Genomic DNA, 14,599 nt, shown 5'->3' on the forward strand with positions numbered 1-14,599 from the left:
TGCAACCTCTTGTGAGTCTCTAATTATTTCAAAATAAAAAGTTTAAGAAAATGCTGTGTTAGGAAACCGAATAGCCAAACTTGTTAGATCATAATTAAAGGAAGATAGCGCTCTGAAAGCCTTGGGACTATCTTATTTGTGATCATTAAAATAATAATAAATTAAATGGTCTAATTGCAAGAAAAATATCAATTACTCTGTGCTGGTGAGTAATTACCTCGGCCACTCAATGGAATGAGAGAGCCCTTACAGGTCCCCTGAGTCCCTGTGAGGTTCCAGCCCCCTGCTGCCCACACAGGGCACTCCTGAAACATGAGGTAGCAATGACAGCCTGAGGGAGGGACTGGACTGGCCGGTGCTCTGTCTCAGGCAGAACCTCTCAGATCCCTAACCTGGGAGGTGTGCAGGCAAGAAGAGAGGGACAAAGACAGAGTCTAGCTGAGGCTGTTGTGGCAATTTCTTCTTTCCCAAGGAAAGACATACGGCCCCATAGGAAGAATCGCGGCTCTGCCACCGTATGGCTAAGTGATGGTGGAGAGTGATTTGACTTCTCTCTAAAATGGGGATAAAGCCACCTGCAGTGAGACTGGAGGGAAGGTATGCAGAGTGGCTAGGATAATGCTAGGCACACGCTAGGAGCAATCAATACGTCTTTTTTTTTTTTTTTTTTTTTTGAGACAGTCTTGCTCTGTCACCCAGGCTGGAGTGCAGTGGCACAATCTTGGCTCACTGTAACCTCTGCCTCCCAGGTTCAAGCAATTCTCCCACCTCAGTCTCCCAAGTAGCTGGGACTACAGGCGTGTGCCACTATGCCTGGCTAACTTTTGGGTTGTATTTTCAGTAGAGATGGGGATTTCACCATGTTGTCCGGGCTGGTCTGGAACTCCTGGCCTCAAGTGATCCACCCATCTCAGCCTCCCAAAGTGCTGGGACTGCAGGTGTGAGCCACTGTGCCCAACAAGTCTTAACAAAGTACCCCCCATCCAGTCTCATGATAGAAACATGACGGAAGCAGATAAGGGCCTTGTCTCAAAGGAAGGCTGCAAAAGGCAGCAAAAGAGACGGGTGTGTCTCCCCAGTCTCACATAATATGGGGTTTGCAGGCATAGGCCTGGAGGAGCTCCCTTCCCTTCTCTCTACCCCTTGCCTCCACCACCACTCTTCAGGGTGTCTGGGCTCTGGAGTAACTCTCTGCCCCTTTCTGCCCATGAAACGTCTGGGTTTTCTTTCCCAGGATGCCTTGCTGGAGAACTGCCAGTCCTACATGGGTCCATAGCTTCTCCTTGCCCTCCCAAGGCTCCACAGACTTCATAAAGGCGGGTGGTCCCAGGCACAGTGGATTTTCACTTCCAGGGTCTAGAAAGTAGGTTCTAGCCCTGGTGAAACAATTCGGGGGCTCTCTTACGGGCAGTTCCCCTACAAAATTTTCTATAGGATTTGATGGATATGCCAATGTCAGCCCCCTGGGCCAGCAGTGTACTGGCTCCCCACTCTACCATCTTGTTGGCCCTACTCACAGACCCCCAATCCTTACCCCCAACCACAGCACCACTGCACAACACTCCATCTGTCCCCCAAGAGCCAATGGGCACTGTCTGGGTCAGCTTCTCCAGGGATGGAGCTTCTGCCTTTGACCACAGGAGCCCCAGGCACTCCCCACTTTTCAAATCTACAGGCTGACCCTGAACTCTGACCATTACACCACCCAGACATATCACAAGCCTGTGTCCTAGGTCCCAAGACTTATAGCCCATGTGTGAGATTTTCTGCCAGGATTTGACTGGTATCAATGGGCAAGCATGTAACCAAGCCATGGGTTCCTTTCTTCTCTAATTCCACTGCTTTCTCTGTCAGCTCCACCAGTCAGTCAAAATTCTATGAGCCCTCAGCCATCAGCCTGCAGCCACATGGGCCAAAGCAAATCAGCTGGCCTAACACTCTAAGCATATCCCCCAGACTCCACACTTGGGCAGCAGAAATGCTTATCACATCCCAGCATCTCTGGAGCTAAAATTGAGACCCTTCTGGAAATAATGGGTGCCTTCTGCTTCCACCCCTTGGGATTTCCTTGCTCTGAAATTTCAGGTGAGGCAAAGGGCTGGCAAGGCTATTCCCAAGGCTGGCTGCTAACCCTTCCTGGGGTTGAAAGACTGTTAAGTTCTCTGGGGTTCTGCTGAGTCACTGCTGCTGGGGGTGAGCCTGGGGGAATCAGCAGGTAGCTTCAGACACCCTCCCTAGAGGCAGGGAAGCAGAAGCAGAGCCTTGAGCTGGTGTTAGCGTGTATAGCAGATACTGCCCCAAGCCCCTGTACCAGCTGAGGCTCCTCCCCTCAGTGTTGTGAGTGTGGGCTGCTGCTAGGGGCTCCCAGCTGCCCCCTTCTTCAGATGCATGCCCCCGGCCATCAGAGCCATCATGCCCATGCTCTACACCCTTTGGAGGAGGAGGCAGCCCACAGACAACGGGTGACTGATTGGGGGGGGGTGGCTATAAAAGCTGTCCCCTAAGATGGAACAGTTCTGTGGTGCCATTCACCCACCAGAGCTCCCCGTGGGATCAGGCGGAGGTTGGGCTTAGCTGAACACACATCTCTGCCTCACTTCCTCCTCTGCCCCATCCTGTTTCCTTCCCTGCCACAGGAAGTTCACGTGACAGCATACCCTCAAAAGCCACATGCATGCGAATCCTCATCTCAGGCTCTGCATTTGAGGAACTTGACCTAAGATAGGCAATGTTCATCACTGCCCTTCTCTGACACTCTCTCCTCCTGTGCATCAGGGCAGTGGGGGTGGATGGGGAATCCTCACACCCACTCAGCTTGCCCTGGCCAGGTTCTGATTGTGTTGGGTTATTTTTCCTCCATCTTTCTCCTTCATGTCCGAGCTAAGGAGTGAGCAGAGCATAACAGGGTTAAGGTAGTTTCTAGTGAGCAGGAGGAAGGCCAGGGACAGGGCTTGGGAACCCCAGGGTAGGATTCCAAATGGCCAGCAATGTGTATTTTGAAGTCCTGGAGAACGAGTGAGCTGAAGAGAAGGGTCTAAGAGGGAACCCTGCTGGAGGAAGGCAAGAAAAGAAGCCAAGCCAGGAAAAAGAAGGGCACAGGGTGGGGGCAAGTCAACCTCATTCCTCCTGACAATATCACCCGCTATGCACGGTCACATTTGCACAGGAGCTGGAAGGTGTCCCCATGCTTGACTTTTCCCAGTAGGTGGTGGTGTGGGGGCAGGTGACTTTCTTGATTAACAGCTGCCATTTATTATTTACTGTAAGACAGACATTGTGCAAAGTGTTTTGCGTAAATTCTTTTAATCCTCACTGCAATCCTGCAAGTAGAAACTGAAGTTCAGAGAGGTACTCAGTCCCGTGGCAGCTGCTGTGTTCTTGGTTCCTGGGCAGCGGATATGAAAGTGAGCCTGGCCTAGGAGTCAGGAATGACAGCTCTGGTGTGGGCTGTACTTCCTGGCTGTGTAGGCTTGTGCAAGTCTATTAGCCTCCCTTGGCCTCAGCTTCCTAGTTAGTAAAATGGGGATGACCACCTTGTTGGGAGGATCAAATCAGATTATATATGTAAATGTGTGGTATAAAATGCTAGGCATGCATGGAACATTAGTAATTATAAGGACTAACATTTATTTGGCCCCCACTAGGAGCTGCCATAGTTCTAAGCACCTGAGATACACTCATTTATTTTATCCTTGAAACAGCCCCATGAAGTACATTCTATCATCATCCCCATTTTCCAGATGAGGAAACTGAAGCACAGAGAAGTTCATGCAACCGGTAACCAGCAGAGCCAGGGTTTCCAGGGTGAACCCCGGCAGTCTGACTCCCGAGACAAGGGGCTAAGGTAGCCGCAGTACACAAGCCGTTGCCCTGCGTTCCACCCTCCAAGCCTATCCATCCTGTGGGGGCCAGCTCCAGGCCCCCCCTTGTTCAGGAGGTCTCTGCTGACTTCCTTAGCTCACAATGAGGTCGCTGTTCTCTGAGCTCCCTCTCCAGTCACCCTCAAATTGCACAGTGGTAGAGTCACATCCTGCCTTAAATGGTCCTGGGATGATGGAGCAGATCTTCTCTCCCACTAGCCTGAGGGTTCCATAGATGAAGAAAACAAATCAGATCTCCCTTTAATTCACCAACCCCATGAGCTCTGACAGGCTGAGCCCCGGTAAACAGCCACTGATGGAATGGTACTGGGGTGCTCTTTCTCTGGAGTGCTAGCTGAGGAAGAAGTGGGAGAAGCCCATTCTTCTGGAGCAAACTGGTGACCTTCATGCCCCAAGGCCAGGCTACCACGCTGTGGCCTCAGGTTGCCTCTAGGACGCTTGTGCCCACAGCGTCCCAGCTGGGCTACCAGACCCTGGCACTGAGCTTCCAGACTGTACTGGAGCACCATCTAAGGTTGTCACCAACCTGGATGCTGGACATTCCATTCAAGACCCAGTGCAAAGCCACACAAGGCACGCAAGTCACCCCATATGAACTCCTAGGCCAGGGATGGAGAAGCAATCCTGTGCCTCCGTGGAGGGAGGCCAGGGGCTGACTAGTTCCAGTCTTGGGTGGACACCCTCACTGACTAGTTCCAGTCTTGGGTGGACACCCTCACTGACTAGTTCCAGTCTTGCCCAAACTGTGGGATTTAGAAGTTCTTCCTTGTAACTAAACTAATTATCTCCAGCTATAGCATAGGACTCCGAGGACAGGAGGTCATAGGGACTCACATCTTTCGCTGCTTTTGAGGATGGAGGAATGCAGGAGAAATGCCTTTCAGAGAGGAGTCACTCTCTGAGGGAGGTGCCCCTACATTTGTTTTCAAGTCAGCAAGTAGGCACTGGCTGTGGGCTGGCAGTGTGCCAGGGGTTAGCAAGATGCAGGCCCTGCTTCTTGCCAAGGTCTGACTGATCACTGTGGTCCCGACCTGTGCAGGTCCAGGGCCAGCCTGAGCCCGGGGGGGAAGCCCACTGTGAACGGAGCTCTTCTGGCAAACGGTAGGGGTTCTGGAAAGCCAGGGGACAGCATCGCTCACCTGGCACAGGGCAGAGCCAGACATGGACCAGGAGGCCCGAGTTTATGCCTCAGCTCTGCCACTTTTACGGACAGTTCTTTAGCCTGTCTGAACCCCAACATCTTCACCCATTAGGGGAGATTATACTACACACCTCGGTATGGAGATGTGCATATGATAACAAATAAAAAAGCACTCCATGGCTATAAATCTCTATACACACTTAAGACATCATCAAAATAACAGGTTCCGATACACCTGAGAAGTTTTCCTGTAAATTACATAACGTAACTGATTGCCTTAAACACACTCCAGAATGGTGTAAGCCGCCTCTTCCATATAAGGAGACATGAGGACTGGAGGAGATCAGATCAGGGAGCGTGCTCAATTTAAGGTTATCCATGATTAGAATGGGAGTCAGCACAAACAGCTCAGCCTGCAGCTCTTCATCCGTTCACAGGAGAACTTGGTCTCTCTGTGCTTTTTGTGAAAAGGAAACCAAAGTCCAGGAGCCTGAGAAACTCCTCAGAAGCTACAGGCCAGGAGCCAGCAGAGACGGTCTTGCAATGGTGGGAGAAGCCACTTGGAGGACAGTGGCCTTCACGGTCTGGAGCTTCCAAATCCCCTGGGGGAATTGTTCGTATGCAGATTCCCAGGCATGCCTCCCCCAGAATTTGCCACTTAGTAGCCTCTTCTCAGCCTAAGGGAAGGACCGGTCCTTCCCCGGTATCCTTATCCCTGGGTGGAGCCACACAATGCTTACCTGGGAGGAAGGGGATGATCCTTTGCTTGGGGTCCTTCTGGCCACCTTCAATGGGAAACTTATCCAAAAGCTGCATCTGAGAAGCCAGACAGACAGAGGGATAGGATTCAGAAGACCAGAACATTCCTCATCAACCCTTCCCCACTCCACTCCACTTCTCCAGGGCCCCAGTGTCCTCATACAGATGAGTGATGCCTGAGATCCCTCATTTCACAGATGATTAACAAACCACATGGGGCATGAGAGGGAGGAGGCCAAAGCTCTCTCTGCATTGAAGAGGGCATCTGATCAATCTCAGCGAGCGGGTAGGAGTGCAGGGGAAGGTGTCAGGAGATGACCCCAAGCAAGGCTGGGGTAGGGACTAGAGGCTTTCAGGCCAGGCTGCCTGTAGGGTTTCCAGAGGCTCCTTTGGGCCTGGTTTCTTTCATACTTCGTCTGTGGGGTGAATCCTTCAGCCACTGGCCATCCCAAACCCTCTTGGGCCAGGATGGGGGACGGCCCCATCTGATACTTTAGACAGACCACCTACCTTCCAGAACCATGCTGTGGAAACAGACCCAGCTGTTATTTTAATTGCAAAACCAAATCCATCCCATTGCCCCCGCTGCCGGAAGACCACTCCTCCACTTCCTACCTTCCCACCCTGAGATCGCTGCTGTTTTTCCAGGGACAGACCCACTGGAAGAGTTTCCATGATTCTGGAGGAAAAACTGTTTTTTCTTTGCTATTCTGGGCTAAAATTCTATGTAAACTGGAAAAACACACAGAAGACAGGATGGATGAGGCCAGGGTCCCTTTGTGTGTGGCTGATCTCCTTTCTGAGGCGTAGGCAGGAGGGGAGTCATGATCTAGTCCTGCTGCCCAGCTGTGTGACCTCAGGCAAGGAATGGAGCCTCTCAAGGTTAGGCCTCAGGCCCCTCCTTGGTAGAATGAGAAGGATCAGTCACATGATCTTTGAAGTCCAATCAGTCCTTCAAATATATATTGAGCATTCACTTTACAGCACTGGGCACTAAGGAAAGGGCAGTAAAGAAAATAGACAAAGTTCCTGCCCTCAGGGAGTTTACACTCTACTGGAGGGAGACAAACAGCAAACAAATAAATATGTCATGTGCCAGGGAAGATCAGATCAGTGCCGCGGAGGAAAATCGAGTAGGATACAGCACCGGAACAGAGCAGGAGTTGTCATTTTATATAGGGTGGCAAGGAAGGCCTGACCCCGAGCTAGCAATTCTGCAGAGACCTGCAGGGGGTGAGGAAGCAAGCTACACTGGAGAGGGAGAACCTTTCAGGCAGGGAAGCAGGACGTGCAAAAAGAGCCTGGCAAGGCCAATGTGGCCGGAGTGGTGTTAGCCAGGAGCAGAGGGACAGGCAATGATATCTGAGAGGCAGGATGGGCCAGAGCACAGAGGGTCTGGTGAGGCTGCGGTGAAGACTCAGGGCTTATCGTGATGGAGGAGGAAGTCCTGGAGGGTTCTGTGCAGAGGCAGATGATCTGCTTCACACTTAGAAAAGACAGCTTTAGCTATGGCGTAGGGAATGGACCACAGGGTGGAAGCAGGGAGACCAGTTAGGATCCTACTGAAGGCGACTTGGACCAAAGTGTTAGCATTGGAGGTGGTGAAAAGCGGTTTGTCTTTGCCTGTTTAGTGTTGCTATAAAGAAAGACCCAAGGCTGGGTAACTTATCAAGAAAAGAAGCTTATTTAGCTTAGCTCACAATCTACTGGGCATCTGGTGAAGCCTCAGGCTGCTTCCACTCACGGCATGGAAGGGGAGGGGGCATGTGCAGAGATCACAGAGCGAGACAGGAAGCAGAGGGCAAGGGGGAGGTGCCAGGCTCTTTTAAACAACCGGCTCTCATGGGACTCATTCATTACCATGAGAACAGGACCAACTATTCATGAAGGATCAGACCCCCTGCAACCCCAACACCTCTCATTAGGCCCACCTCCAACACTAGGTATCAAATTTCAACATGAGACTTGGGGGGAACAAAGCTAGGCTAGATTGTGTGTGTGTGTGTGTGTGTGTGTGTGTGTGCATTTATTTCCATCCATCCATCCGTTCGTCCACCCATCCAGCTCTAACATACAATTTTAGGATTGTCTCTTGCATAATCATTACCCAATATACCCAGGTTATTTAGATCCCACATAAGGAAGGGCAGGTCACTGGTGATTCCATTCAAAACAAGACAAAGACTACAGCATGATTAACTTTCACTTCCCTGAATACAGATGGATATTTAACAAAAGCTGGCTCATGAATTTTTCTTTTCTTTTTTTTTTTGAGACAGAGTCTTGCTCTGTCACCCAGGCTGGAGTGCAGTGGCACGATCTCAGCTCACTGCAACCTCCGCCTCTCGGGATCAAGTGATTCTCATAGCTGAGATTACAGGCGTGTGCCACCACGCCTGGCTAACATTTGTATTTTTAGTAGAGATGGGGCTTCATTATCTTGGCCACGCTGGTCTTGAACTCCTGGCCTCAAGTGATCCGCCTGCCTCAGGCTCCCAAAGTGCTGGGATTACCGGTGTGAGCCACCACGCCTGGCCACATGAGTTCTCAATGTTTTAAGTCAAACTCTCAAATATTTAATAATTGCCTGCTATGTGTAAAAACAGCAACTGGGCCATAACACTAAAAACAGGATTTTTTTTCTTTCCTACATCTTAACCCTCAGCAAGGATTTTAAAAATTAATACATTTTCAAACAAATTCTATCTAGATTAGGACTCCTACTTTCTCTTTTTCCCATTTTCCTCACCCATATTCTGTTTTTGTAAATTTCATTTCTATACTAACACTATTACATAAGTAATTCATGTTCGCTAAGGGAAAAAAACTAGAAGTTTTAGCAGTGGGTGCTCAAAAAGAGAATAAAAATCACTCATAATCTCTCTCCCTGACATTAATATTTTGGGATACCTATCTTTGCTAGGCATTCTTCCATCCATGTAAATAAAATGAACCCATCAATACTTTTACACTACATAATGAACATTTTTTCCATGTCAATGAATACTTTCATATCCATGTTCTTTTTTCTTAAGAGACCAGGTCTCACTCTGTTGCCCAGGCTGGCGTACAGTGTGCAATCATAGCTTGCTGCAGCCTCAAACTCCTGGGCTCAAGTGATCCTCCCACTTCTGCCTCTGGTGTAATTAGGACTAGGTGTGTGCCACAATGCCCAGCTAGTTTAAAACATTTTTTTGTAAAGATGGGATCTCACTGTGAGGCTAGTCTCAAGATCCTGGCTTCAAGAGATCCTCCTACCTCGACCTCCCAAAGCACTGACATTATAGGCGTGAGCCACTGTGCCTGGGCCACGTCAGCATTCTCAATTGGTACACAGAATTTCAGTTCTGGATGAGCCATAGTGTATTTACCCACTCCCCTACTGTTGGATATTTAGGCTGTTTCTGATTTTTCACTACTATACAAAGCACTATAGTGAACACCCTTGTTCACACATCTGCACACTTCCTTAATACCAATGTATTCCTTTTTACTTTTTATCTTGTTGTATTCTATGCATATTTATAAGTACCTTAAATCTTTTCCATAAGAAGAATGAGAATTCATAAATGGATAACTAACATGTTATTGGGGCCTCGGAGAAATGGCTCCATAGGTTTCTGATGAAGAGGTACGGAGATGTCTGAGGAGAGAGGTGGGCCCAGCAACACACACCCAGGTATGGAACACTTTGTCCTGATCTCAACAACCTGTCTCCCGAAACAAGGCGACCAGCTGTTCCACCACAGGTGGTGAGACCTCACCCAAGTTGCTATGACTCTCTGGGGCTTGAGGGAGTTAGGCTACAAAAACTTGACATTTTTTCCCCAGCTCTGACATGCATGTTCTCCGACTCCTCCATCTCTTTCAGACCTAAGAGACTGAGATTCTCACAGTGCAGAGGGAATGTGGTGCTGTGGGGAGTAGGCAGGGGCAGGCAGGACTCATGCATTCATTCCTTTCCTCCAAGAACAGTTACTGTATGCCTTCTCCAGGTCAGGCTCTGCCTTAGGTGCTAGAAATAAGTTAAACTGTAGCCTTGCGGCCAGGTGCAGCAGTTCATGCCTGTAATCCCAGCACTTTAGGAGGACAAGGCAGGAGGATTGCTTGAGGCCAGGAGTTCGCAGACCAGCCTGAGAAACCCCATCTCTACTAAAACAACAACAACAAAAACACAATAATTAGCTGGGCATGGTGGTGCACATCTGTAGTCCCAGCTGAGGCAGGAGAATCGCTTGAACCTGGGAGGAGGCTGCAGTGAGCCAAGATGGCGCCACTGCACTCCAACCTGGGCGACAGAGCGAGTCTCCGTCAAAATAACACACACACCCTGCAGCCTTCACATCAAGGAGCCAGGCTTCACAACCTTCAACATGCATCCACAGCTCTTGGCAGGTTCTGATTCAGCAGGTATGGGCGGGACCTCAGGTGCTGAGCCCAGCCACACCTGTCACCTAATCCCACCACCAGGCTAAGCCAGCAGAGCCCCGGAGCTGCTCTCCCCGTCAGTCATCCCCCACCCCCATGGACCACTGGCCACGGAAAACGGAAGCACAGCTAACCAGCTGCCAGGGACACTTTTTCTGCCCACAGGTCAACTTTCAACGAAAGCAAATCTCTGGGCTCAGACTCCACAGCAAACCAAGTAAGAGTTCACTCTGTGTGACGCTTGTAGCTGGCAAAGCTGCGCAGTTCAGCATCTTGGTCCTCAGTACGTCAGACTGGCGGGCGGTGAGAGACAGTGAAAATGTCACCCCTCCCAGAGGGCCAGGCAGGCTGCAAAGCGGGCTCTGAAGCCTGGTCACTACCCAATTTGCAGGGCTGGTTTTCACAGATAAAACAATCGGTGCTGAGCGGGGCTGTCTCCTGAACCTGCTGCCCCGCCCTCTGGGAGGAAGGAGGAAGCCTGGGCGCGGGGGCGGTGAGGCAGGAAGGCCCCGCCCAGCAGAGAGTTCTGTGGGACCACCTTTGCAGGCAGGAAGTGGATTCTCCTGTCACTCCAGCACCGGCCTAACTCAGGCTGGAGGAAAAGCAGGGCCCATCGCAAGGGTCCTGGCTGGAGTGAGAGGCGTTTGGCTAATGGAGCCCCTCGCAACCACATCAGAACCTCGCAGTGTGTGGAGGAGGCCAGGCAGTTTATCTAAAGGGTGGATCCTGTGAGAGATAGGGGACAGCTGGGCTCCACGCGCTGGCTCCAGCCAGGGAAAGCTGATTCAGCAGCTCTCCCAGGGCAGGGCTACGCAGCAATCCACGGAGGGGAGAAGGGAGGACGGACGAGCCCAGCTGGGGCACATCTGTAACCCAAGAGGCCGGCTCCTCGCCCCTCCCAGAGGGTGGAGCTCCCAGCGACTCAGGCTTTCAGGCCCAAATCCTCAAACCTTCACCTTCTGCCCTTTCTGTCTAGCTCAAGAAAAAAGGGTGCATTACTACAAAAAGCTGGTGGCTTTCCTGACCCAGAAATTCCCCTTAAAAAGAGACAAGGACAGCCGGGCGCTGTGGGTCAGGCCTGTAATCCTGGCACTTTCGAAGGCCGAGGCGGGAGGATCACCTGAGGTCGGGGGTTCAAGACCAGCCTGACCACATGGTGAAACCCTATCTCTACTGAAAATACAAAAATTAGCTGGACGTGGTGGCGGGCGCCTATAATCCCAGCTACTCGGGAGGCTGAGGCAGGAGAATCGCTTGAGCCCAGCGGGCGGAAGTTGCAGTGAGCTGAGATCTCAGGATTGCACTGTAGCCTGTGCGACAAGAGTGAAACTGTCTCAAAAAAAAAAAAAAAAAAAAAGAGAGGGAATGAGACAAGTCCACCCAGTCTCTGTGGGGACCATGCCAGATTGCGGGAAACCTCAGAATTCATTTGTTCATTCTACTTAGCTGAGGACTAAGCAGTCCCTGTGTTACATGCAGGGGACACATCAGCGAATATCACAGAAAAAGAGAGGGACAATAATGATCAGTGTGGTTTTTCTTTTCTTTTCTTTATTTTTTTTGAGACAGAGTCTCGCTCTGTTGCCCAGGCTGCAGTGCAGTGGTGCAATCTCGGCTCACTGCAACCCCCTCCTCCCGGGTTCAAGTGATTCTCCTGCCTCAGCCTCTTGAGTAGCTGGGATTACAGGTGTGTGCCACCATGCCCGGCTAATATTTTGTATTTTTAATAGAGATGGGGTTTTGCCATGTTGGTCAGGCTGGTCTCGAATTCCTGAGCTCAAGTGATCTGCCTGCCTCAGCCTCCCAAAGTGCTGGGATTACAGGTGTGAGCCACTGCGCCCAGCCTTCTTTTCTTTTTTTGAGACAGGGTCAAGCTTTTGTTTTCCAGGCTGGAGCACAGTGGCACAATCCCAGCTCACTGCAGCCTTGACTTTCTGGGCTCAAATGATCCTCCCACTTCTGTCTCCCGAGTAGCTGGGATTACAGGTGTGCACCACTCAGCTAATTGTCTTTTTTTTTTTTTTCCTGTAGAGACAGGATTTCACTATGTTGTCCTGGCTGATCTTGAACTCCTGGCATCAAGTGGTCCTCCTGTCCTGGCCTCCCAAAGTACTGGGATTACAGGCATGAACCATCATGCCCAGCCATTTTCTTTATGTTTATTCTCTTTGGGAGTTCACAGGGCTTCTTGAATCTATAAGTTGGTAATTTTCATAATACTTAGAAAATTTGTGGCCATTTAAAAAAAAAGTTTTGTTTCTACTCCATTATAATTTTCTTCTATTTCTGGGACTATTAAAACACGTAAGTCAGAAGACTGCATATTGTACTACATGTTTCTGGAACTCTGTGTTTCTTCATTCTTTTTTCTCGGTTATGCGGATTGGATCATTTCTAATGATCTATATTCAAGTTAAGTGATCCTTCTGCCATTTCCATACTGGTGGTAAGCTCATCCAGTGAAATTTTCATTTCAATTATCGCACTTTTAAGTTTCAAAAGTTCTATTTGACTCTATTTTTTATAGTTTCCATTTCTCTGCTATCTGCTTACTCATTAAATCCATATTTTCCCTTAGTTATTTAACTGCCTTAAAGTCTTTCAACATCTGGGCCATCTCTGTGTTAGTTTCTAGTACTTTTTTATACCTATGGGTCATATTTTCTTATTTCTTTGACCACTTAGTAATGTTTCATTTTAGACTTGTCATTGTGGCTAATATGCTGTAGAGACTCTGGATTCTGTTATTTTTCTCTGAAAAGCATTGATTTTTGTTCTAGGAGCCAATTCAAGTACTGGTTAATCACCTTAAACTTATGTAGGCAGAGTTCTCTGCTTTCTTAGGGTGGATCTATGGAAAGTCCTAGGGATTTTCCAAGTACCTCTAACTTGATGTGACTCAACCTCCAAATTTTGTCTCCTCTGTGGATATTGTTAGGACTTATTCTTGGGTTTCATTAGGGTGAGTTTACAGTAGGCCTTACTTTAGGGTCTTACTTAGGTCCTTGCTCCTAAAACGCAGCCCTTGCGGTGTCCCAGCTGGTTGCCTGGAGTGTTATGCAGATTGGATAATTTCTAATGATCTATATTCAAGTTAAGTGACTCTTCTGCCATTTCCATACTAGTGGCCCCCCAGATAGGCCTGAAGGAACAGCCAGGAAGAGGGAGAGAGGAGACAGAGAGGACCTGTCCACCCTGGCAAGGAGTTGGGATGCATTTAGCTGGGACGTGGCTCATGCCACGCTGAGGAAGCACGGTGCCAGAACATACCCCGACTTTGAAAGGGAGCCCACTCCAGGTTCCAAAGTTCCTTAACAAGTCAAAGAAGTCTTCCTCGACCATTTTCTAGAAAACATGCGAGCCTTCACTACTTCAGGTCCCTTCCCAACCAGGCCTTTACCACATCAGCAGGATTCAGGAGTGTCAGTCATGGTCCGTGATCTGAGTGGGAGCTGGGACACCCACATGGGCACAAGGGACTTACCTAGCAGCATTAGGTGAGTGTCAACCTGCTGAGTGGTATGAAAAGCCAGGTGATGGGAGTTTAGGAAAGGACACCATCAGTGTGGCTGCAGTGAGCAAAAGGATGTCTCAGAAGAGACATCAGAGCGAGGCCTTGAATAGAGAGCTGGGAAACGGGAGGAAGGCCTTCCAGAGGGAGGAATGGCAGGGACTCATGCTCGGAGGTGGGACTGTCAGGATTGCTACAGGAAGCAGCGGGATGGGAGTGATTTGCCTTGCTCATGGATTCCATGAAATGCTGCCGTGTGTTAGAGAAAGTGCTGGGATCCGGGGTGGAGGCCCCTGATCATTTATTCCAGTGACCTGAGGATGACCACACAGCTGGCACCAGGACTGGATGAGGGCAGATGCCTGATGTGCCACTCTCAGGGGGAATTAGGGCGCCCTAAAGCATCACCAGCAGTGTGACAAGATGGAGAAGTCATTTTCAGAACCCATCTCAAGGACGGCACTGCATGTGGCTGGAGTCTCTGGGATGGGGACTGGCAGGTGGGAGGTCTCACATGCCCGTTTGATAATAACACACACTCACTAAGCTGCTGTTTCCAGTGTCTGGGTTGCGGAAAGCAGAGCCATTTCCATTCCCAGGCTCTAGGGGAGCATCTGTTTCCTTGCCTTTTTTAGCTTCAAGAGGCCGCCCATATTATTTGGCTCATGGTCCCTTTCTCTGTCTTCAAATGATAAGTGTATAGGCTGGACACTGTGGCTCGTGCCTGTAATCCCAGCACTCTGGGAGGCCAAGGCAGGAGGACTGCTTAAGCCCAGGAGTTTCAGACCAGCCTGGGCAACATGGTGAGACTCCACCTCTACAAAATATATAGATTTAAAAATTAGCTGCATGTGGTGGTGTGCACCTGTGGTCTCAGCT

At 49.8% G+C, this 14,599-nt stretch overlaps 1 protein-coding gene across 3 annotated transcripts in view; it reads right to left on the minus strand.

Moving 5' to 3' along the window:
- SH3PXD2A (SH3 and PX domains 2A) overlaps positions 1-14,599 on the minus strand; it is a 255,862-nt gene that overhangs the window by 163,464 nt on the left and 77,799 nt on the right. For all 3 annotated transcript variants that reach the window (XM_005566353.5, XM_005566352.5, XM_015456641.4), the window contains exon 3: positions 5,763-5,838. In XM_005566353.5, coding sequence (XP_005566410.3) covers positions 5,763-5,838 — 76 coding nt within the window. The remainder of the gene's footprint in view (positions 1-5,762; positions 5,839-14,599) is intronic.

This window comes from Macaca fascicularis, chromosome 9, assembly GCF_037993035.2.
Source record: "Macaca fascicularis isolate 582-1 chromosome 9, T2T-MFA8v1.1".
NCBI classification, from domain to species: Eukaryota; Metazoa; Chordata; class Mammalia; order Primates; family Cercopithecidae; genus Macaca; species Macaca fascicularis.